This window comes from Papilio polytes, unplaced genomic scaffold (genome assembly GCF_000836215.1).
Source record: "Papilio polytes unplaced genomic scaffold, Ppol_1.0 DF824180.1, whole genome shotgun sequence".
In the NCBI taxonomy this organism is placed as follows: domain Eukaryota; kingdom Metazoa; phylum Arthropoda; class Insecta; order Lepidoptera; family Papilionidae; genus Papilio; species Papilio polytes.
In genome coordinates this window covers 72191-98284 of record NW_013525024.1, presented here as the reverse complement: position 1 = coordinate 98284, position 26094 = coordinate 72191, and the positions used below count along the sequence as shown (strand labels likewise).

At 34.7% G+C, this 26094-nt stretch overlaps 1 protein-coding gene across 1 annotated transcript in view; it reads left to right on the top strand.

Moving 5' to 3' along the window:
- The window catches only part of LOC106110962 (cyclic nucleotide-gated cation channel alpha-3), a 29135-nt gene extending 8796 nt beyond the window's left edge, over positions 1-20339 (top strand). Inside the window, exons 3-12 of the mRNA XM_013292931.1 lie at positions 23-210; positions 794-1291; positions 8609-8752; positions 14913-15105; positions 16407-16507; positions 16774-16911; positions 18098-18265; positions 18337-18481; positions 18683-18910; positions 19080-20339. Coding sequence (XP_013148385.1) covers positions 23-210; positions 794-1291; positions 8609-8752; positions 14913-15105; positions 16407-16507; positions 16774-16911; positions 18098-18265; positions 18337-18481; positions 18683-18910; positions 19080-19167 — 1891 coding nt within the window. The 3' untranslated portion in view covers positions 19168-20339. The remainder of the gene's footprint in view (positions 1-22; positions 211-793; positions 1292-8608; positions 8753-14912; positions 15106-16406; positions 16508-16773; positions 16912-18097; positions 18266-18336; positions 18482-18682; positions 18911-19079) is intronic.
- Positions 20340-26094: the final 5755 nt, after the last annotated feature.

Genomic DNA, 26094 nt, shown 5'->3' with positions numbered 1-26094 from the left:
TTGTTTTTGCTACTCTGTGCAGCGGGAGCAGAGGGGGCTTGCGGAGGCGGTCGACGTACGCGAGCGGGCGGCTGCGTGCCGGCCCACACTGGTCCTTCGTGTTCGACCCTGCGGGCCGCCTCTGTTACTACTGGTCCATGGTGGTCTCCCTTGCTTTCCTCTACAACCTCTGGGTCATAGTCTACAGGTTCGCCTTTCAAGAGATCAATGGTACGTATCACTAAATATGGTCTAAATATTTTAAATAATTCCTAAAGTTTTAATACAATTAACTATCACTTTTGGAAACTACATAATATGAAAGGATAGTTAAAGTAAATATCATTTTAAGTCCCATTCTTATACAAAAGGCGGCTTTACTTAAAATAGCAACCTAGATTAGTGGCAGCGATCGGGATGCAACGAGCTAGCGCACACTGCGCATAGTTCTCAACTCGTTCCGCTGAGAATTAAATTACTTACCTAAATAGCTTTTCCGAGTTAAATGTCTGGAGCCGAAGACAAAGTAATACTTCCAAAGATACGCTTTGATGTTTCATCCTTGAAGCCTTCAATCGTTTTAATATTTATTTAAGCTTCAGATTTCCGTGAACACGTATTCTGCGAGGATACTTTTTAAACTCTCATTCTAAATGAGTCATTGCCCTTGAGATAGTGAAGAAAAACATTTTATTAAACCATAAATTGTTAAAGGTGTGCGGAAACTTTTAATTTGCTTGTCCGAAATGAACAAATTGTTGTTTTTACTTGTGTTTTGAGCAAGACGCTTGAACATTTTTTTATTTTGTTTCAGGTGAAACGTTGATAGTGTGGTTCTGTTTGGATTATTTTTCGGATTTTCTTTATTTGGCGGACATCCTGTTTCATTTCCGCACGGGCTATTTAGAAGACGGCGTGCTGCAGACGGACGCGGCCAAGTTGCGGACGCATTATATGAACTCTACGACGTTCTACATCGACTGCTTGTGCCTGTTGCCGTTGGACTTCCTCTATCTGTCCATCGGGTTCAACTCCATCCTGCGGTCGTTCCGGCTCGTCAAGATATACCGCTTCTGGGCGTTCATGGACCGCACGGAGCGACACACGAACTATCCTAATCTATTTAGATCGACCAGTTTAATTCATTATTTATTAGTGATATTTCATTGGAACGGGTGCTTGTACCATATAATATATAAAAACAATGGGTTCGGTAGTAAAAACTGGGTGTATCATGACACTGAAACGGCGGATGTGGTGAAACAATACCTTCAGAGTTATTACTGGTGTACGTTGGCGCTCACCACAATAGGTAAGTTGACACATTTATACTTCGTTTTATTCTGTATTCATATTAACCGTGTCGCCAGAGAAAATATGTTTGCTTATTATAAATTCTGGGTTACTTCAAACATGCGTGTTGTAATATAGGCAAATGTTGGTTTTATCCCTAACAATGTGAACCCTTCCACAATGCAGGGACCCGGAATTTACCTTTAGACGTGCCTGTTTTAGAATACAGGTGACTAAAATGTATGAACTAAATGATGTGTCGTTTTCAATTAATTTTATCTTCTTTGTAATGTGTCTTTAAATGAATTGTGAAATGTATTAAATTATTGTTAGTTACAAAGCAACAAGCTAACTTCAAATGTATCGCGATATACCTCTACGGTAATTGAATTCCGCAGAGAAATCTACGGCTGTACTTGTATGATTGCGAAAGTGTATTTCGAGGTCTACATACGAGCTATAATTAATTTTAAATCTAATATATGTATTTTACAGTAGTAGAATAATACTAAATAAACGTTAGTAAAAGAAAAAAGGTAATGGAAGCAAATGTTTGTAAGCCTGCACTCTTGTGTTTATAAATGAAATTCCTTTTTTTATTTAATTTATCTAACTGTCTTAAAGCAACATTTCACTGAATTAATTTACTTTATTCTCTAAATAACTTAGCAAAAACTAAAATAATCGTACTGGTTTTTACGGCAGTTTAAAAATGTCTTTTTTTTTTTCGGACTTAAAACATAATCGCTGAACAAGTATGAATAATTAGAAGCTTCTGAATACGTGTATGAATAAAACTCATCATGTTAATGATTAGAAGAAGCGCTACGAAATTGTAATCCATACATCGTGCGCTTTTCATTCGACCTGAAAATTGTGTGCTCGTGGAAATTGCCATTATTTAGTTGAGGATCTGTCGTTAGCGAGCTCCCCTGTTAAGGTAGATAGCACAGATTGCGCCACGCTGTAATGTAACATATTCATCAAAATTCGCGATAAACGACGCCGTGAGACAACGTTTCGTTAATTACATTTAATGATTTATGTAAATTTTGACCCAAAATGGTTAAGGATCTCACGTTTAAAGGTACATAGTTCGTTATGAGAAATGCAAACACGGTTGTGTTGGCACGTGGGGGAAAGAGTTCTTTTGTTATTGACGTAAAATTGGGAGATAACAATGATTAATTTTCCAAGTAAAATTTGTCTGTCACTTCACAGAATAATAAATATAAACGTTGTGAAGTCTAATCTTTCAACTTGTGATGGAGCAAGACATTTTACAATCTCTCATTATGCAAATGAAATTTAAAAGAGCGTAAAATGTTAGTAGAAATGCTTGGAAAGAGCTTTATCGCTGTCAAGTAGCTATAATATCCCTTGTTTATCGAAATGTCCTATCAAGTTTCACGGTGAAGATCTTGAGTTGTCTAGACTTTTATGAGTTGATTCTTAAGATAAAAAAAAAAAAATCACGCGATTTTTAATTTTTTGCACTCTTTTGTTTTCTATTCTTTTTAATCCTCGTGCATCTCGCGTGAACACACAAAATAAGCACTCCCAGTGATCGTGATTATTTATGTCCACACAATCTTACTAATTTTATAAATGCGAAAGTTTTGATGTATAGATGTTTTTTTAGGTTTGTAACCTAAACGGCTGAACTCTACGAAATTTGTCATAGACTTAGATGATAGTCTCGAAGAACATATAGGCAACTTACTTTTGTTTCTTTTCATTTCACGTAGACAGAGTCGCGGGCGAAAGCAAGTGTAAGATGAAAATGCGGTAAAACAATTCTATAAATAACTAAAGTAGGATTAAAAAAGATGTAGCGGGTGTTAATAAATAAAAGTGCCGTAAACCAACGTAAAAGTAAGTTAAGTAAGTAGTAAATTGTGATTCCGAGGCAGTAAATACGACAAAGAGCAACGTGAGTCGACTACCAAGATATTACCATCGTTAATTAGATCGCAGGTAAAGTTGCTGGCTTACAATGATTAGCAGAATTAATAATAAACTGCGTGAGTGGCGCTCCGTACGCGGGCGGGAGCGCCCGGAGGTCGACATTTTCCGCCCGTAAATAGGGTAGATAATTGCAGGAAAGATACCGCTTATTTATATTGTTAATACAGTACAAATAAAGTGCTTAGCGCACGTCCGCCGATACAACATTGTGCTTTTATAATGTATTGTAAATATTTGGAATGGTTTTAATTTTGTTTGCTATTTCAAATTTATGTGTTAACTTTTGTATGCTATGGGGTGAATATTAGATTATGGTTTTACGATAAACAAACCTTTATTCGATAATAATACGAATGTTTCGTTTCTTTTTTAATTTATGATTTACCTGACTTGAATAAATTACATTTCGCGCTGTAAATGTTTACAATAATGTAGATAGGTACGTAAGTAAAGTTTGCTTGACATAAACGTGGAGTTTGCAAGGAATTACTGGCGCTAAGTGAAACTTTAGCACAAACAGTGTTACTTTACTGCCTCTCGTATTACTTCACCTTAATGTATATTTAAACGCTTACATTACACCGCGCACTTAGTTTTAATAAAGATATAGTCTAAATCTTGAGTTAGTGCGAACACTTGAAAGATAAAGTGATTTACGCTTAATTTATTTGTTTGTAGGAATAAAATAGACCAATGATAATAAAGTACGAGTACTATAAAATATTAGAGTACAGTAACACTATACGTAAATCTTACTTGTATTATAAATGCGAAAGTTTAGATGGATGGATGTTTGTTAAAGTTTGTAGCTTAAACGACTGAACGGATTTCGATGAAATTTGGCATAGACGTACTCGTAGAGGGTAGACTGGAAATACATATAGGCTACTCACTAATTATTTATTATTTTTTAATTTCGAGCGGAGAGAGTCTCGAGCAATAGTTAATATTAAGTATTTTCAGTCTAATAATGCTGGCGAATGCATGTTTACTCTTTTCCACGTAAACGATATATTTGAAAAGGAAAAGTACGTTAGTATAAGAAAAAAGACGATCGATCGAGTAGTGGCTTTGTTGGTGTTAAGGAAAGGGAGTAAAATTAGTTCAATATGCTGAGGCGAGGGATGAAAGGAAACGTAATGGAGCACACATATGAAAGGAAAAAAGAAATATGTTCGTGTGATTAGATAAAAAAGTTACTGGTATTACGCACAATTTAGTTTGTTATTTTTATGTTTGTTAATTTGTTTAAAAATTATTCATTAATATCCAGGAAAATTAATTACAAATCATTAATTATGCGCAATTTCAGTTGTTAAATATTAACGTTTCAATTTATTCGCCAAAATATATTGAATATTTTATACTATGATATATTTTAATGTTATTTTGTAATGTTATTCCCATATAAAACATTGAAACAAAGGGGTTATTTCAATTAGCTTTGTTTCTTTCAATTCAATAAGGAATATAATTTTGAAAGGGATTGGTAGCTTAACATAAATCTAGAGTAGCAAACCGCCAGCTCTGCATCGGAAGATATATCTTTTTAAATTTTCCCATTGCGGTATTATTTCGTAATACCGAGGCTATAGGAGGACCAAGATTGATCGACTTCCTGTGTACAGCGATCTCGAGACAATACAATTTATTTCTTTGTGTAATGATAATTCCATTTTCTTGGGATCTACGTACAATAAAGGTATTCCCTTACGAATTTTATTCCGGATAAAAGACAACATTGTATTCTCATTTCCTAATGAATATTTGTTAGATAAGAAGTTTATTGTGGCTTATAATAATTTAACTTGGATGTCGGTTATATTATTTTTGTTATAATATTTCTTTATATGTTTTCATAAACAAATTGGAACATAATTCAGTTTATTTGGTTATATGTAAGTGACTCACGTAATGCTAACGACAGATAATGCCCTTTATGGGTATGATAAAAAGGTGTTACCACGCTCTTAACCGCGATCGTTTCAGACATCAAGCTTGCCAAATGTAACACCCTCTATAACCCTTAACGGCATACTCTCTCTGGCGCATATTAAATTGCTTATGAAATGTATGACAAAACGATGTAAACCATTCATTCAAATTATTAATACTCAAGTCAAATAACGATATTTTTCGTCATCACTAAAAACAATACGAATATCCACCTATTATTTTAAAATTCCACGCGAACGCAGTCGTGGACGAAAGCTAGTAAAAATGTACTAAATCAACGTAATAAATAATTTTTTCTCCTATTGTTTCCTTATTTAAGTAAGTGCTTAAGCGTACATCAGGGTTGATATATTCAGTATTAAAATGCGTCGTAGCGAGAATGGATGTGTGTTTGTCGACCCCACCGCCATCATCGTTTGAGTGGCGATCTGTCTTCCGACGTCCGCTTTCTTCCTATTGTGCGAGCTTTGAGCTCCCACATCTAATATCCCTTATTCCACGAAATGAGTTATGTTTAAAATATACCTTCATGTACTTCCATTAATACAACTTACATGACAACGTTTCACATTACTAATTTTCTTTGACACTAATTCCAGAAAACGGTTTATTCGTATTATTTCACTGCTTTGTGTTGCAAAATGTTGTATGTCATTATTTTGCAATAATTTAGAAGAAAATAACTATTTCTAGTACAATTTTGGACTACAACTATTATAATATAATAATTCTTTACTTTATACTCTATTAAACCAGTTCATAATTAGTTTGAAATTACTAAAAATTATGGAAAAAATACGACATCTATAAGTAAATATCCAAATTGTGGAATGTATCAAATTATACACCAGAACTCTATCCTGTATATATTCTTGAAAAATTGATAGCAAATGGTAGATGTTAGAAGGTAAATTGTTGGAATATCATTCATGCAGACGTAATAGGGAAGCGTGATCTGTATTTCCCTTGATGTTAATATTATCTCGTACGTTGTCGATGTGAGAGTGGGAGAAACAAACTCCGAGCTATTGCGGGATAAGGACTTGCATATTATTTGTTTATCGCTTCAACGGGCTTTTATCTCGCACTGCAATTATAATGTTACGTTCCAATAAATTGACACCTCGCATCGTCTTTATGTTCGGTTATGAAACTCGTATTGATATGCTGTGTCTCTCTTTTATCAAAGATAACGAGAGGGAGGCTAATATTGTTGTTATACAAATTATATATTTATTCTGTTTTCGTCGTACACCATATTTTACCTTTTGAGACCGTTTTTTTTTATTTTTCTTATCCTTGACCAGCGACTAAGTTATAATTAAAATTGAGTTGTATTTTTAAGCTATGATTCATTACTCTTATAAACAATCGTCTTGAGAAATCTTAATTAGATTCTTATTTCCCTTTAGGTCACAAAGTTAAGTAATGTTTTTTTGTATTATGTTAAAGACTTCATTAATATCGCTGTTCCAAACATCTATTGAAAGAATTAATTAAAATCAAATTGTTATTTTTTTATTAAAGTAGATTTTTGTATTTTTCTTAACAAACATATAACTACTGCAAATCACACTAAAGGGATGACACTCATAAATCACTAGCAAGCTGTTACGTGTATAAATATCTTGCTAAATAACGTTGCATCTAGAGTAAGAGTAACTTCTTAGAGTGCTTTCCGAGGCCCGGAAATGTCCGGGAAATGCATTAAAAGCGGACCAACATCAAACCGTCCGGCCGCGCTGTTTGGACTTCCTAATCGTTTAGCCTATTGGACGACCACGCTTTGCGAGCTTTTGCATACTAAATTTCAGCCACAACAAACTTTCTGCAAGTGTTCAAAATACACCAAGTATTTTCATATACATAAAGTTGCGCATGCATTTTGTTAATATTATTTATACATACATTTTTAAAAATTGGCTTAAAAATAAGTGTAATTTTTAGATTGTTCATTGAAAGCGTTAAAAGATTTTGTCAACTACTGATTATGTAAGTAATTGGTAATGATATTGTATGGGTAGTTTTAATAATGTGTGGCATAGTTTTTGAACAGTTGTTCGCTAATAAAAGTTGAATGGTCATTGTGTAATATAAGTTAATGGGGTCAATATCCAGGGTAAGTTCGTAAATGTCATCGGTCATGGACATTAAAGGTCACCCGTGTTACGTGAATTCACATCTGTGTTCTCTATCTCGATAGCTTTACGAGTTTCAAGGGGATGCGAGGCAAAACAATCTTTTTCATTCCGAGCTATCTTTTTATAGGTCGTTTCGTTTGTGAATTTGAAAAGCCCCTCGTTAAAGCTGAATTGACGTTTTAAAAATTTTAATTAGCCGTTCGCCGTTCCGTTTTCGCACTTTTAATTATATTGCTTATTACAATTTGTACTTCGTTATGTTTTGCAAAGGGTTTTATACGTGGACTGACTTTGTTGTGATTTTTGTGTTAACGAAACTGTTTATTAGCTGTAAGATTTGGTTAAAATATAAGATGTGTTTTTAATGTGTTTACAAAACTGTAAATTACTTTTGTTACTATAGATAATTACTATTTAACCCATAGCAAATTTGTAACTGTTTTAGTCTTCAGAGTGTTGTAGCTTCATGGAATAATTCTGAAAATAGTTTATTATATTTTTTATCAAAGTGTTTTATCGATAGTATTAAAATGATATTACAAAAGACATTTTCACAATAAATACTGGATTTAATTCAGTTTTCAACAGTTATTTAATATTCATGTATTATTAATGCAATTTACGACTTGATTCCATTTTAAGTTAAATATTTGAATTGTATCGTTTCGAAATAAATTCCACAAAGCCGTGCGCCATTGCCGCTTCGCATAATTTACCTGCTGCTTAAATTACAGGGTGTTTAAAATTCAAGTTGTTAAAATTTTAAACGTTTCCATTAAATATTACGCTATTATCTGATATTTTGAACTTTTTGTTCTAATGTATTTTGTATGTGTATAAGTGTGTGTATGTATTGATTGATATTTTATTCAAGTGTACTCTTTGTCCCAATTTACTGTACTGTACTGTACAGTAAATTGGGACAAAGAGTCCAAATGGGATCTTAACAAAACAAAAATGTTTTGTTAAGATGTATTTAGTTAGGATCTACAACCTTAATTTAAAGTAATGCTAATTTTTATTAAGTATTACAATGTATTGGAATTGTTTAAAATATTTGTTATTTTAAGTAGCATTGTTTTATAGGGTATGTATGTCTTATGTATCGGCTATCCCTATATGTGTATGTAATCCATTGGGACTTCCAGTTACCTTGACTTGAAAAATTTTGATGACTGTACAAGGGGTGTAGTCAGTTGGTTTAAGATTTTAAACAACTTTTTTAACTGTCGTTTGTTCAATATTTTCTAATGTAAGTGTTCTTTATTTAGGAGATCTACCGCGGCCGCGGAGTAAAGGCGAGTACGTGTTTGTAATCGCGCAGCTTCTGTTCGGGTTACTACTCTTTGCCACCGTGTTGGGGCATGTGGCCAACATCGTCACATCCGTCAGTACCGCTAGGAAAGAGTTTCAAGGTAAGATTGATGTGTTCCTAAGTAGTTACGGCGAAGTCAACGCCACATCTAATAATCGATATTGATCCATTTCATTATATAACCTTTCTGTCATAATAGTCATAAAAAACTTAGTAAATATATCGTTTAAAGCGTTATGAATCAATTTTTGTTCTATTGCAATGATAATCAATAAAAATTATGTTTAGGATCTATTAATTAATCGTTTCGGTCCTATGCCTAGACTTTGTAAAATAAAACTTCATAATATATGAAAATTTTGACGAAAATGTTATAACCGGAAAGATATTTACACTTTCGCTTTTAACAGGGTTAATAATTTTATTTTAAACATGGTGCGGTTTATGTTAATGATGGTCAATGTTATCTTTTGCGCGCAGCTTAAAAAGTCCGTCCATTATCCGTGAGTGTTGGCGACGAGGCGTGTTCGCATTAAGCCGCTAAGCAGGTGCACGTGCTAACACGTGCCGCGACGTGACATGTCCGTCCCGTCCTCTGTCCCGTCCCGTCACGTCCCCACTCCACTGGAAATCCACTGCCTCAACAATACGAATGCTGAATAACAATTAGCCAATAACCTAATAGCTTCGGATAGATGTTTAATAGCTCTTGGTTATTGAAAACTTACGACTTGGACAGAACAAGTACACTTATTTTTTTTAGTATTTTCCAATGTTCTTACACTAAAACTAATTGAAATAAATGAGAGAAGGCAAATGCTCAAGGGATTCCCAATTAGTTTTTATTTAAATGTAAAATTGTGATATTCCAAAAGTGCACAAATAATACCTTAATAAAAAAATTAAAGCACTAAAATGCATTAATATACATCTCCATTACGTTTTATTCGGAAAAAGGACAAGGCGAGCATTATGAAGGCAGAAAGAGCCGGCGGAGTGTCAACAACTTTAATTAGCACTGCAGCACGGTTGAAAAGACAATGGCGCCGCGACGGCAGAGCAGAGCCGGCTGAATCCGTGACCTTCCTCGCCGGCGCTGCAGCGAAATGGGTCACCGGCTTGAATGCTATAAATAGCTCGGCGAAAGTCGGGCGCCGCGCCGCGCCCGGCCGGCAGAGGGCCCCGCGCGCCTCATCGATCCGCGCCACGCCGCGCCCCGACACCAACAATTCGACAATAATTGATCCACTCGCACTCGCCGCCACCAGCACACAACCCCCAGTCACCGTTCGTCACCGTCCGTCACCGTCCGTCACCACAACAAACACTCGGCAATGATATAACATGTTGCGGTGTCACTAGACCTGCCCAATTCTGCATATAGCAGCTAAGATTACTCGTACTATGACATTTAGACGAAATTAAACTTATTAACCTTAACATTTATCATCATCACCATATATTTTTTTTATTAAGCCTCTAAATTTTAAGCAATTAAACTTCTCTTTGAACGGATCGAAGACAAAGATGTTCTGCCTTACTTATTGTTATTATTTTAAGTCATTATAAGACACACCCAGTTTATTTACTTTGACAATCTCGTTGCGTTAAAGTCCCGACATAGAGGAATACTTGAGCTACCAATTAAAAGTTTTGCGACTGTTGTCTGTTCGTATTCCTCTCCTATTGGATTTTAGAACCCGAAAATTATAACTACGGAGATTTCGATCTTGCTTATTATTTAAATAATACTAAACAAAACTTTGGTATGTTAGTTAACATTGTTATTATTCTCTGTTGTTTGTAAATTTTTCTTCGATATTGCGGATGTTTATGGTTGTCGATGATGTGATGTCTCACTGTTACCGAAGTTACCGAAGCTAATTTGCCATCTTCTTTAAAAAAAGTTTGGTTCATCACCATAAACACTATACTCTAGGTACTATGACATGTAGATTATTTTGTGTACCTTTACTAAGACTGATTGTCGTAGAGAAAAATTGTTATATTTTCTTTGTCAATTTCTCAAAAGAGTACCTTTCATAGGCTTATCTTCTACAAATAACAGCTTTATAAACCTTCAAAAAACCTTTTTAACCCTGATTTACTTCCATTGAAATATCATTTACCTGTTTTGGCTACAGGAATCGTATCTTTTTCGTATATATATTCTAATCGTATCTTTGTATCGAATGGTTGTCGATGCATCGAACGTTGTATCGTGCAGAGATATAGTCGTGAGAGAGGCAGGCAGGGTAAACATGGCGTGGATCACCCGGCTGGCGAGTAACCACCTAGTTTATATTCAAATTGTTGGACGAGTTGTGTTGTAGCTACGCAATCAACGCGGTTACTCGTGCCGGCTTTGTACGTACAAAGTCATGTCGCTCGTAGAATTTTATATTATGCCCGTAGGCCACGATCCCGCTCTGTTTGCGTTTGGTGCAAGATTCACGCACCCGTGTTACTGACGAAAAAGTACACAAAACATGTTTTTTTCAAGCTTTTGTATAACTTGGTAATTATTATTGTTCATCTGTCTTTTATTTAAGAAGAGAGTGTCATTTATTTAAGAAAAAAGAGGTAACTGATGTTATCTGAGTTGGGGCTTTCAAAATTCAAATTATAGAACAGTCTCTTGTTTTATTTTTTTAACTGTTGTAACAATGTGCAATTTGTGACGTCACTTAGAATCCTTCTGTCGCGGGATTTCGTTGAAAGCTTGGTCTATAAAAATATTGAAATGTTTACGCCGAATCTGCACGGCGCATTTTTACACAGCTTATTTCCGACGAGCTCTCCCGCTGGCTGCAAGTTGCGCGGCGCTAGGCTCAACTGGAAGTGGAATTAAATTACTCGAAATGTCTGCAATAATAATGTTCAGTTGCCAGATGCGGAGAAATTACTTGTTTCACTAAGACAGCGTGGATTAAACTTACGCGGTGGTACTGTTCCTAAAATTTTACTGCTTTGAAAATTGTTTTACAAACGTTGTAACCTTATACGAGATGTTCAATTGTTTGGGTTATTCTAAGTGTTAACTTTTTATTTCTAATGCTTAGTTTCATAGTGTATTTATACATACTTTTGCTTTAAGTAGAAGCTGTGTAATTAAATAGTTTTGAGTACTATCGTACATAGGAACTGTCAGAGATTAAGTTGCCTAGCAGTATTGTTGTTACACAGGTACTTTGACAGTGGAAACTCGCCGTGAAAATAATCCGTTAACACGGCGTCTGAGAGCGTTGGTTCGCGCGCTGTCTCTATCATCGTTAATTAACGCGCAGTTCATTGATAGTCGAGCTGTTTAATTAATTGCGGAAACTCTATACACGAACGTTTTGTTTGACGTTTATTTTTGTATTTTATAAATTAAATTGAAACAGACTACAATTCACTGTTGAACGAATTTTAGAAGATAAATTAACAACTTTTTTTATTGTGGTGTGGTTTGAAAAATGTTTTTTTCTTGTTTAATATTCGCTGTAAATCGAGTTTTTGTTATTTTCATCATGTTTCATCTATACTTTCGGGATAATTTTCGTATTATCTATACTCTATACTAGTAGTATGAAGACGAAAGATTTGTTAATTTATATATATATATATTTAAATAACTGAAAAACTAGTGGGAAGATTACTAAAAATCTTTCATCAATAAATAGCTACGTTATTGCTGAGTAACATAGGCTATGTTTATTACAATTTTTTATTTCTAGTTAAGCATTTCGGTTGAAAATTATCCTTGTAAATTAATAGAATAGTGTCATAGCATCAAAATGCATTACAGCATGCGACGTACATCTTGGTACATCTAGAGGATATTAAGTGCAGCATACTTGACGTAAGGCGCTTAAACTAGAATTAATTTACGTGCGACGACAGATGTGATTAAGCAAGATTTACTTAACATTACAATTCAGACGTCACCGTGTTCCATGAATTTCTGTACTTAGTAACGAAATACGTTATGCAACTACTGTTGCGATATTGTTTTAAGTTAGATTTTAGCGTCAGACATCTTTCATAAGACTGAAGGAAACAGAGCTTACAAATCATACTAATATACTTATACTAATATTATACATGTGAAAGTTTGGATTGATGGATGTTTGTTAGAATTTGTAGCCTAAACGGCTGAATAGATCTGGATGAATTTTGGCATAGATGTAGAGGATAGTCTGAAAGAACACATAGGCTACTTTCTTTTTTTTTATTAATGCCACGCGGACGGAGTCGCAGGCGGAAGCTAGTACTCTATAAATATAATAAAATGTTGAACGATATTTCAAATTCATGTACATCTGTACAAAATTCTAGCTGCAGAAGTCTTTTAGTGTTCTTCCCTAGTGTCAATTTAGTATTAGAAATCTAAGAGCTTTACTTAGTGACCAATGATGTCCTGGATTTCATTTTATACATATACTAGCTGTTTCCGTGCGACTTCATCCGCGGTAAATTATGAATAATAATAAAATTATTGTATTGTTTACATTTGTCAAATTATCAATAGCAAATGTCAAAATCACATGACCTTACAAACCTTGACAATCTTGCTTCCTTGATGTTGGCAGCAACTTATGGTCTCTTTCTCACATTAAGGCTTTTATCCAAAATATTTATCTCCTAAGTTTAATGGCGTGAAAATATATAGCCTAAAGCGTGACGTAAGTGTAGGGCTTCATTAAAAAAGTAGTATCCAAAAATATGCTGTAATTGCTGACATCTTAGGCAAACAAAGTAGTGTGTGTTTACGCTTTATTATAATAGTATAGATATGTCAGCATTAGTTTGTGTATAAACTGTGTGTATATTGCAAGGTATGTGAGACATTTCATAGGAATAGCGCAGTCGATATTAGTCGGTAACGATTACAAGATATCGCCTAACCGATTGTCGTGTAAACTATGCAAATGTTAGACTATCACTAACATTATGGTTAGCATCTTGTAAACTAACTGTAATATCTGACGTTACCCGGTTGAATTTCTGCATGAATATTCTAGATAGTTTAGCTTTTATAGATAACTATGTTATACTAGTACATGGGTGGCAAATTGTTTAATGCGATCGTTGAAGTTCCATTAAATAATTTTAACTTCATGTTTATTAGGTACATTCAATACTGCAGGGATTAATTCGAGATCCTCATATAACATATGCATATTTTTAGTGCATAATTGATTTTGTGAACAGTGGTGTGCTCTAACATGACATTGGTTCGCCACCCTTGTAATCGTTCTTAGTCTACGCAGAATAAAAAAATACGGCAAATACTATGCTCTACATCTATGTCGAATTAAATCGAGATATGTACAGCCAATGTGACTTTCGATCTTTCGAATTTTCATATGTACGTAATTTTTCCGACGTTCTTACGGTGAAGGAAAACATCGTGATGTAATCTGCACATATTGGCGCTAAAATCATAGGTATATGTGAAGTCAAGCAACCCACACATGGTCAGCGTGGTTGACTATGACCTAGTCTCTCTAACTTAGGGTAGGCTCCGAGCCCCTCGGTTGGAACGTATAGTGAGCTGGTAACGATAATGATGATGATGTGCAGTCGTTTAGGCGGCAAAATATAACAAACATCCGTCCATACATCCATATAAATTTTCGCATTTATAATATTAGTAATGTAAGTATATAACGAAAAGTAAGATTCATTGGATTAAATTGAAAATGTCAATAAAATTAACAAACCCATTTATTTATATTTCATCGCATAATCGTTTGAATGAAATTCATTAATCATGAAACTTAATTGAATATACGCTGTGGTTCAAAAAATTACACTTACAAAAGATACCGATGCTCTGAAAGGAATCTACACTTGAAAAGCGTCATTTAAGTATCTTATATACAACAAATCACTTAATATACCCGCTAATAATAATAAAAAGCAATCGTGGGCGTCTACAGATTTCGCCTTTATGGGCAAACCGTGTTCAATCGATTTCAGCGAAGGCGTTCTTTTGCCCGAATTCGACAATCAATGTTATACTAACGGAAAAATATTCGCGATATTTTTATAGTTACGTCTTCATTAAGGCTTTTATTATGTGCCTTTATAAAATAGTGTTGGTTCTAATACATATTAATAATCGTAAACATTCACGTGGTATTTTGATTGCGCTTTAAAACGCTGAAACGTCATTTAAATTATTACTTAATCAATTTGTATATTACTTTAATTAGCAAGTGTAACGGCATGAGCAGAAAATATATAATAAAAAAATAATGTTTTTGTTGCAGCGAAACTAGACGGCGTAAAAACTTACATGCGGATGAGAAGAGTACCGACGCATCTTCAAGTCAAAGTGATAAAATGGTTCGATTATCTTTGGCTCACTCAGAAGTGCTCCGACGAGGAAAAGGCTGTCTCCTGTCTCCCCGACAAACTCAAGGCGGAAATTGCCATCAACGTCCATCTTGACACGTTGAAGAGGTTTGCTTTTTTTGTCGCAGAAATCTCTTTTTTTAAATATTTATATTTCGCATTTTCTCTTATTACATTTCCTTCCATAATTTGACGTTTACCTTTGATGCTCTGTCGCTGTTGTTTTGAACAAAAGACGAGAGGACCTAAGTAATTTTTTAAGAAATAGCTTAAGAGAATAAATATATTTTTCTTTTGCTTTTTTGTTGTTTTTTATGGCTGTTGTATGGCATTTATTTATTAAAAAAACAGTTTTTAGTAAAGTACAGTTATAACTAACTCCGACAACTTGTACAAAAGGGTAAATTTTAGATCAAGTTTTGAAAGCGTTTGATCCATTACTTTTATCTGAGTGCATGAAAAGTTTTTCATTGTGAAATGTACTTTTACTTTGCCATTAAAATTTTCTTCTGACATTTCACGTCTAGGTTTACGCTTTAACAATGGTCAGTCACAGATCTTAAAACATAAATTTATTTTCCAAAACCAAGTATACATTTGTACACGGCACTTACAAATTATTTGGCTTCAATTCCTCGAGTTCATGAAATTTTCTTCTACAATAGACTGTAATTGTAATCGGCAAGTATGGCCGGTTGCCATCTCTGTTGAGAACATTTCTCAAATTGTGCCACAGTCGGGGAAAATGTTCGGCGCGCTTATCTCGAACCAGGCCCATGTTTTATAAAAGAAAATTTAAGTGGAAACGTGGAAAATGGATTACATTTCGCCTCTTGTGTCGATAAACATTCGTTCTATATTTTCGTTACAGAATTTACTGATTTTTGATTAACAAAGGGATTTTTGACACTCTTCTGTAGTGGTGTTTTATTTTATTTTCTTAATTTTATTTGGTTTACTATGTAGGTTACGGGCTTACGAGAATCGAAAACAGTGTAAACTCGTTAATGAGAATGTTATAAGTAGAATGAAATGGTCGTATTCACTCATTGTCATTTGGAAAATTGAATGAGGCGAGTATATTTGGACCATGACTTAGCAAGGAGTAAACAGAACGGCCTCTAATTAATGCAGCCCGGCAATGACAGTTGAAGCTTAATATCCCGTGCTGTATAATTAAAAACAGAAACATTCGCTTTTTACGTCCATGAATTATGCAAAAGCGTTCGTTTATGCGATCCGTGTTTTTTATGTTTCCTTATTGCTGCCTCCATGTTTTTATTTTTCCTTTGACTTGCATTCATGTGGAAAATTTAATGATGAACATCTTGTAATTAAAATAAGTTTTTATATAAATGAATTTTACTTGCATGAGTACTCGTTTTTATGTCTTTTATACTATTTTGCAGGGTGGAGATATTTCAGAACACGGAGGCGGGATTTCTGTGCGAGCTTGTCCTGAGGCTGCGGCCCGTGCTGTTCTCGCCGGGCGATTACATTTGTAGAAAAGGTGAGACGGGAGTTTTTTTTAGTTAAGCAAACCATTCGTTTAATATTTAGCTATAATAGGAAATACTTCCAATTTTGATTTAAATCACAATCATAGCCACGATCATTGACTTATATTGGTATATTACACTCCAGACCTTTATTTGATCACATTTTGCTTCTAAAGAAAAAATATATATTTAGAGTTTTATTGAGAGAGTATATAAATATAAGTATATCTTGTTATTGAAAATAGAGCAGAATCAGCAATGTGTTATTTGTCCTCAGGCGAGGTCGGCAAGGAGATGTACATAGTGAACAGGGGCAAGCTGCAGGTGGTAGGCGACAACGGAAAGACGGTGTTGGCTACACTAAAAGCGGGTTCTTATTTTGGCGAAATTTCCATTCTGAACATGGGCACGGCAGGTAAACAACTTGGTAAATATCGCCACGGCCCGAGACGCCACGCCATTGTTACTCTATTTTTTTTCTTGAAAAGTTTTGAAAAGCAAACGCAAACGTTTCGAGGAGACGCTGCAGTCAGGCCGAGGGAGCGGCCGCCGCCACCAACAGGTTCTGGGACATCGACCTTAACGTTTGTTATCGCCGACGAAGTTCACCTGCTACTAATGGAAATACCCTCCAAGAGTAGCACGGTGGGCACTGACTCAGCGCTAACAAATATTCAATGGATTCTCCTAGGAAGCGCTTCTACATTTTATATTTTTTTGATCAAAGCTATTAGCATTTTAGAATTCTTTCGTTCTTTGTAGTCTCCTTTTCATGCTTATCTTTGTAGAAATTACATTTCATGAACATATCTTTCATTATAGTGAATGGCCAACTGTTATATTTTCCTTTCCTTTCAGTAGCTTCTAATTTAGATTTCCTACGATTGGTAGCTTTTACAGTCATGTTTGGTTTCCATTATTGTTTCATCTCCTTTGGTTGTATTGAAGGCAGTGTCCCCGGTCGCTTTGCATCCTCCCCGATTACTTCATATATTTGGCGTGACCTCTTGGTGCATGTATCCCAATAATATTGTAACTCGTCATGTTTACTTACTAATTTATATTGAAGTCGTTCTATCACTTGAGTTATAATGATTATTTTTAATTTCTATTGTTATCGTTAAAATATAGGCATTATAATGAGTAGTAATGCTTAGAGTCTTCTACGAAGACGGTATCAGATACCTTTTCTACCTGGAACGCTTTATTTTACTTAAGCACATATGGATATTTTAATAGAGGTTGCTTTTATTTTTTTAAGATTGAGTATGATGCCCTCCTTATCTTAAACTGTTCGTCTTAAAATTTTTAATTCTTGTTTATAGGTAAAGTTAGTTAACTTATTACTTTTCTTCTTAAGCTTGGTTTATTAAAACTAAAACTCCTCCCTGTACTTTTAATTTTATGGTGTTATCGGCGGTCTTTAGCATTACTTGTGTATTGTTCTGGCTTTTGAATTGAATGAATTAAAGTGGCACATCAGTTTTTCTTGGTGAGATAAAACATGGTTGGCACTGATGAAATGTGTAAGTTGGAACAATGCATGAGTTATATGAGCCGAGCACCGGTTGGCACGGAGTGTGTGGATGACACGTCGACAGGCAACCGCCGGACAGCGTCGGTGCGATCCGTGGGCTACTCGGACCTGTTCGTGCTCAGCAAGAAGGACATGTGGGATGTCCTGAAGGAGTACCCAGCCGCCAGGGTGCGGTTAGAAGCCATCGCCGTCAAGAGACTCGAGAAATATAAGAAGGCGCCCTTAGAAAAAGGTAACATTGACACAAAAAATGCACCAAACTATTGTTAACTAAAAATGAAATTAATGTTCACTTTATTTTAGTTGCAATGGGCCGTTGTCAATCAACACCGGGCTTGGTAGAAACGAGCGGTCGCATCCCTATTGAAGAAATGCAACTACCGGCTGCGCCTTTGCCGCCACCCTTACATACTACACACCCGCCTTCTTATCGGGACCAGCTTTATAGGTAAATTTCATTTTTTTTAAATCTTTCACATGGCTTTCTTTTAAATAGGGTGGCAGCCAGTTCTTGAGACTGAATGAGCGCCGCGTTCTTCGGATACTATGAACCAAAATAAAAGTTAGATTTTCTCGAAAGCTGTTTAAGAGTAGCGGCGATGCGTTGCCGATTGGGTTTAATGTAATAATATTTGTATTTTGTCATCAGTTCGTCAGTAAGCCCCCTACGAGTAGCGTCGCCGGTAGCGTCGTGCGCTTCGTCTGTGCGGAGCAGTGCGGCGGGCGGCAGCGCAGCGGCACCGCGTGCACTACTCGACTCGCACGATTTGCTCGAGTGCGAGATCAAGCGGTTGCGCGAGCGTCTCTACACTGTCGAGACGGAGAACGCAGCCATGTCCGCCAAACTGAGCCAGCAACAGTGGGAAGTCGATCAGAGGTCTGGGGTCTATTCTAAATTTAAATAGTCTTTCTATAATCGTAACACGTATCCATATGTGTCACTGATTGAAGATTTTTCTATCAGTAAACTGATATATCTATATAGGGGTTTTTAGAAGATTTGTTTATTACTAATTATTACTAATAGTATTGTTTTGTTGTCCCAGGTTACAAGAGATAGAGATGCAGATCTGCGGCGGCAGCTCGCTGAGCTCACAGGAGGAGAACGAGAGGAACAGGGAGAGCATCATTTAACGGCGCGCCTCGGAAGCAGCGCGCGCCTCGCAGCCTCCTCGCGTGTACCCGCCCCTGCCCCAGCCCCCGCACCCGCCGCGCCTCTCCGTCTACTGACGTCACGGGCCGCGCCCCGCCTGCGCCTGCCGCGTGGCGCCCTAACTCTTAACGTATTGTGCTTTACCCACGTAACCAAAGTTGTGAATATTCGAATGACTATTGAAGTGTTTTTATGATGAATTAATTATATTATGGAATAGTTAAATACGAATTAACTTTATCAAAATTTATATACATATACTTAGTTTAACGACTCGCTACTAATTGACGAGTGTTTGTGGAGTGAGATTTTGCCCAGACAATATTATCTTTAACCTTTATCGTTTAAGTACATCGAGGTGTGTAGTGTTGCTGCGAGCGGCCGCCCCGTGCGCGTGCGCGTGCGTGTGAGCATCTACGACGTGTTTATATTGTGGCAGTGTGCAGGCCACGTCACGATGTCTCCTGTATGTTCAACGTACGATTGTTGTACATAACAGCTGTTTGTATAACCTTTGTTGTTTGTCATGCTAAGATACAGCGGATTAAAGTATCTTTGAATTAATTGTACTTGTTGATTTGTTATTACGCCGTAAAACTGTCTTGTATTGCAGAATGTGTAACTAAAGGTTATCTGTGAGTTGTATTGCCAACCAAAATGTATTCAAAAGTTTTAATATGTGCCAAATGAATGTGCCAAAGACAAGCGTCGGAATTTTTGTTGTACGTTTGTGAATCAAAGGACAGTACTTTCTTATCTACTAAATTTGAGCTTTAATTATAGTTAAAGACCTGGAAGACTTCAACGATACATACATTCCGATCCTTGTAAATTATCACAACCATTTTCCCATGTTTATATCACATCAGATTAGGGAATAGGTAGATCTTTCTTTAACAAATTTGATATGTTAATCTGTGTATATTCTTAAAAGTAAACGAACTCGTTAGTTCTCTCAGAATCAGTTCTGATAAATAAATCGACCATCGTAAGTTGGAATTTGTTATAAAACGATTTATTACCTATGTATTAAGGTAGCTTAAAACTGATAGATACTTACATCAGTTTGGTAAATAAAAAAAAAACAACTACTGCCAAATAAGATTTAAGTAGATAAAAATGTTTTAATATTAAAATATTATTAATCAAGTAACTGATGAGTGTTTTGTACTTAAATTATTTATAAAATTATCGGTAAATGTTATATTTGTTTATCTTGTTATGCAAAGTTTTCGCATTTTAAATAATTTTTATTGTTAAAGCTTTTCATGATGTTCATTTAGTCTCTTAATTTGTAATTACATGTATTTATTAATATGATCTGATCATAAAACTGTACCAAATTGTAAGAACGAATAAAATAATTTATCACTAAGTAAAATGTAAATACTGTCTATGGTACATATTTATAAGCTAACATTTTTCAATGGAACATTTTTTTAATGTGCCACGAGTGACCCGATGGGACTATGACGAGGGTTAGGATTGAGAATTTGCAAGGTGGGCTTATATTTTTCTTTCTATATTATTTCCATATTATTTCCATATTATTGATAGTGTTATTTTTTTAATTACCAGAAAAATAAAATCCAATATTGTAGACTAAATGTACGATCTTAAACTATTTTTTATTTTTTTTTACTCAATAATAATAAAGTTTATTAGCAAATTCAAATTTAAAAAAGAATCTTTAAATCGTGATCACATAAATGTATTTTCCCATAAAAAAAATAATTTGCTTTTTTATGATTTCCATATTTTATATCATTTATAAGATCAGTACCGGCAACATTTTTCCTGGTAATAAAAAAATAACCCTATTTTTTTAAAACATGCCCAGAATGACACATCGTTGCATTGGGATAATTTAAACACTTCTAGTCATAACCTATGGCTTAATTTATTTTAAACGCCCAAAAGTGTAATAGATAGGAAAAACAATTTTATCTGTAAATAAAAAAGTTATTTATTGTTACATAGATTCCATAAATTTTCTTCTTACATATTTCTCGATTATAAAATGGTAAGCGGACTGCATTTGCAATTGAACACAGAAACGAAAATGCTTTTTAACTTTTAAATGTATTTGATTGTTGGGATTCGTGTCACTGTTTACCTGCTCGTGGCAGTCGACCAAAAACATTTAGGAAATTCATTTTATAAACACAATGTTCATGTGTTCAACATTCAATAGATTACAGGACGTGGTGTTAAAGGAAGCTGGAACAAGAAGACAATGAAAGAAAATTGAGAATTCAATATGTATCGCACATGATTCATTTTATTGTTAATAAAAAGATTAAGATAATCCTGTTCATGACTTTCATTTATCAACTTTAGGGAACTATAGAATAGTAGGATGTGGAATCCTTATTCTGAGACATATATAACTTTTTTATCTCGTTTTTTTTAAAGTAATTTTTTAAATCTAAAAAGTACTACATATAGTAAACTATATGAAGTTTGATTTTTTTAGCTAATAAGAGTTTCATCTCGTGATTATTACCATCAACTCCCTTTTGCGGTCGCAAGCAACCCTTGTCAAATTGTTTGAAACAAACAACCCTGGCGATGTATAAATAAAAAATTGTATGTAAATCAGACACAAACGCCCGACTGAGATTAGATGTAAGGGTAGAATAAATATTTAACAGGCCGGCGTGGCATGATTTGAGAAAATCTAATTTCTTATTAACTTAGTTTCTGATTTTCAAACTGAAATTAATTATTTGAAGGAAATAGCACCAATTACATGTGAAAATGCATTTCTTATATTGGTATGGGTTACAAGTGTTCTCTTATGAATTGTCATGGAGGCAACGTAAGATAATCTACAAAGCATATTATTAAGTCGAAATCAAGGTTGCTTTTCATAACATTAGAAGTTAGAACAATTTCCGTAGTGTTCTTTAGGAAGAACCTTTTCACGGCATTAATAAAAAGATACGGAAATCAGAAAGAAATAGCTAGCGCGGATTTGATGTAAGCACGGAATAAAATATTAAAAGGGTGACATCGCTTGACCTGAAACTGTTTTTTTGCTCTTTTTTGCATACCTTTATAACTTTTTCAGTGACTCGCAGATTTTTTGCACTTAAGTGCAATTTATAATGTAAAGAGGTTTGTTGCTGTTCACTTATCTATAAATTATAAGGTGTGAGTGTATTTACATTTTACTCTGCGTCTCTCAGGTACCCCATTAGGTTTATTGAAATACGAGAATTTAAATAATTAAAATAAATAATAAACGTTTAAGACTCAGTACCTATAGTTATTCAGACAGGGAAGGCAGGTATAGACGGGGCAGTGGTAATAGAAATGTTAAAGCCGCCGGTGGAGAGTAATGGCCGCTCGTAAAAACGGCAAGAGGAAGTTCTTGCAACTCGATGTTTAATTTTCAATTTGTTCTCTTCAAAGATCTTATCAAAGACCAGCCTTATTATAAATGCTTTCGCCTATTACGGTTATAAGGTAAAATAAATGATGAAAAAGCTTTTATTGTTTATTATTTTATGTCTTATTTTTAATTAGATTTCCGACTACAACCACCAACATCAATACATTTTTTCGCTATGAAAAGCTTTAGACATAAAATTTAATTAAATACTGTTGTACATGAATCAATTAAAATAAAAAATGTACATAATTATACGGGCAAGTAATTTATCGTGTACACAAACGAAGTTCACAACAGTGTAACTCACGCTAACGTTCGATATGAAATAGGTCACTACCCAAATATAAATTGTAACGAACGCAATTAAAAACGCACGCTTCGTCGAATTTAACTTCACAATGTTTACTTTGAACACATTAATTTTAAATGCAAGCCATATAATGAACAAACTTACTACTAATAAGTACTTATAAGTCTACTAAGCAAATTGATACGTTCTATAACAATTTGATACGCAGGACCACATCACATTAGTACAATTACAAGTACATAACTATCATGGTAAGTTTCCACTGTTGTAAAACCTGTGTCGCAACAATAATGCCGTCTCTCACTTTCTCTCTCTTAAAGCTGTGATAACGATAGTGTTCTCATACGCTACAACAGTTGTAATTCCCGGTTACATGCAGTAATTAATACATCAAAATAGTCACTTTAACAATGAATTTTTCCACGGAGCCATTACAATTTAAAATGTTTTCCAAGTTGAATGAAGTTTACAACAACGATAATATACGACAAGACAAATTGATATAATAATAATGTCTTTGTGGTACTTTTTTACTTGAAGGATAAATTAATCAAGACCTGACAGGCTGCCGTAGTAATAAATTGCTTAGTTGACGCTTGTGAACTAAAAAAAAATCGCCGAACACGAACGACTAAGGTAAATCAGAGGGATCGAACCTGGGCGAGTAGGTTATGGTCTGATCAAGCGAAGAACTATGCCACCGACTCTTTTAAGTGTACATGAAGATTTTTAAACAATTACAGCGCGCACACCTTTGAAAACTGTCGCACAACTGTTTACTCATGCTTTGATTGCTACGAGTTTTTATAGAGGCGCGCACAATACTCGATTTTTAGTTGTGCCACTAAACAGTTGAATTGGCTGCAAAACAATTGATAATCGCCCAATAGTTGTGTGATAGTTTAGTCAAAGGTGTACTCCCGCTCTTAAATTACGCATAGTTATGTTTAGCTACCAAACTAAAATCGAAGGATTTGTTTAAACAGAAACCTGTATTTGAAATTAACTGAATAATACATCGAGATTGATTTTGAATTAAAGCTGTACTCCTCGTAGCCGCTGGGGATTCACCGGTTGTCGACGCGACGTGCATTATTTATAGCTGACGTATTGCGAATCTGGCTTCGTTATACAAACTAGCAAATCATAATAACAAGTAATTCAAATTACAATTCATTTCAAATCTTTTATCGCAAACTGTAAATGGGGATGTTTCAACAACAACATGTTCTATCTTGCTGTATCTATGGTGTTATGACCAGCTTAACTTACACCGCTGGCGCGACTCAAAGTGAGTCTTGGCGTCCGACAAAAGAGAACGCAAGCACCGACTGTCTTACGCCATCTTCAGTCCAATGCTTGAGTTACAGGTTCAGCTCTATAGCGTCTCTGCAGTGATATCTTTGCTGGCTAACGGTTTGTCATAATAGTTTTGTAACTATATGATAAGCTATTACAGTAAAAATATAATCTATACTAATATTATAAAGAGGAAAGATTTGTATTTTTGTATGTTTTGAAATAACTTAAAAACTACTGGGCCGATTTTAAAAATTCTTTCACCGTTAGTAGGGTAATGTATCTAATGTAACATGTCCACATTCCAAGCCTACTTATGATGTATGTACATTGTATATGAGTTTGAAATGTCGTCACCCCAAACTTTGTGAGCTATGGAATTTGCGGGCTTACAAAAGGGTCAGAGAATTTGCAAAACTTTGTGGACTGTATCAAGTATGTGATAATTTTAATAATAATTATTTTAATCCATATCGTAATTAACATTAAAACTGTGATAATTTGTATGAATACACATATGTTTTATTATGTCTATATCCCCGATCACGAGGACCTCCAAAATGGCTGTATGGATTAAATTGACTACAGAAATGTTTGTGTAACGACAGTGACAGTAACAGAAGCCGACAGTTCAGTATATCGTCGATTAGCTAATGAATCTTCTTGTTTTTTTTTTCATTAATATTTAACATTGTTAAATAATAAAGGATACTAACTTCAACAAAACTTACAGTATTTTTATACAGTAGTATCCCGGGGGAGCAGTGGGATCTAGTAAGGGTTAATTTTTGCAGGCAGCAAAACGCGCTCTGGCTGTGTGCCAACAAAATGCATGATATTTTATTTTATAGAAATTTCATTCTGTTCAATTCAAAAGTTTCCAAGCAAATACTTCGATACACTATAATTTTATTACGAAACAAATGGTTAGTCAACTTTAATCACTGCAAATAAACTTTAATTAATATCTATTACTAGCTTTCGCCCGCGACTCCTTTGCGTGGAATTAAAAAAACAAAAGAGAGTAGCCTATGTTTTTCTTCAGACTATCCTCTACGTCTATGCCAAATTTCATCGAGACCCGTAATGCCGTTTAGTTTACAAACTCTAACAAAAACATATATGCATCCATCAAACTTTCGCATTTATAATACAAGTAAGATTAACTGGTATCAAAAAGAAGGAAGTTATGATTTTTTCTATACGTCTTTATGACAACGTTCGTAGTAATTGATTAAAGATAAAAAGGAGTAATGTGACTTACCGAGTACGCATTATAGAAATGACCATAAACAGCATTACTCCAGCGTTCGTTCCTTGGTTCCTTATAATAAATGTTTTCTCTTTAAATGGGTTCATTCTAAAAAAACTGATTAACAATGTTACATGTAATATTCTACATCAAACTATTTTAAAAAGTCAAACAATATTTTAATTACATATTTCCATCGGCGAGTGCTCGTGACGTAGTTATGTAACTATTGGACGCTGTAAAAAGTAAACCAGCTTGTAAGCCACTTGGCTTGGCATTTAATTAACTACAAGTCAATCAACAGGAAACAACTTGCTTAATACTTTTACTATATTTTTATACAATATAACTTTTATTAAATCGCCAAGCTAACAGGAAATTTAAGATAAAATATAATGTTTAGAATTTAAAAGCAAATTTTATTTAATTCTGAAAATTTGAAGGTTGGTCACAAAGTAAGATACAATTTCGTAATATTTCCAAAATTAACTAAAACTCGGGCCGAATCTTAAAAGTAAAAGGTTAAGCAAATAATTTTGCAGGTTACAAAAATACTCTTCCCACTTTTATATTTCGAGAAAGGTCAGCAAAGGGCTTATAAAAACCAATGCTATTTTAAGCATCAAAACGTATATCGTTTTAGACTCTTT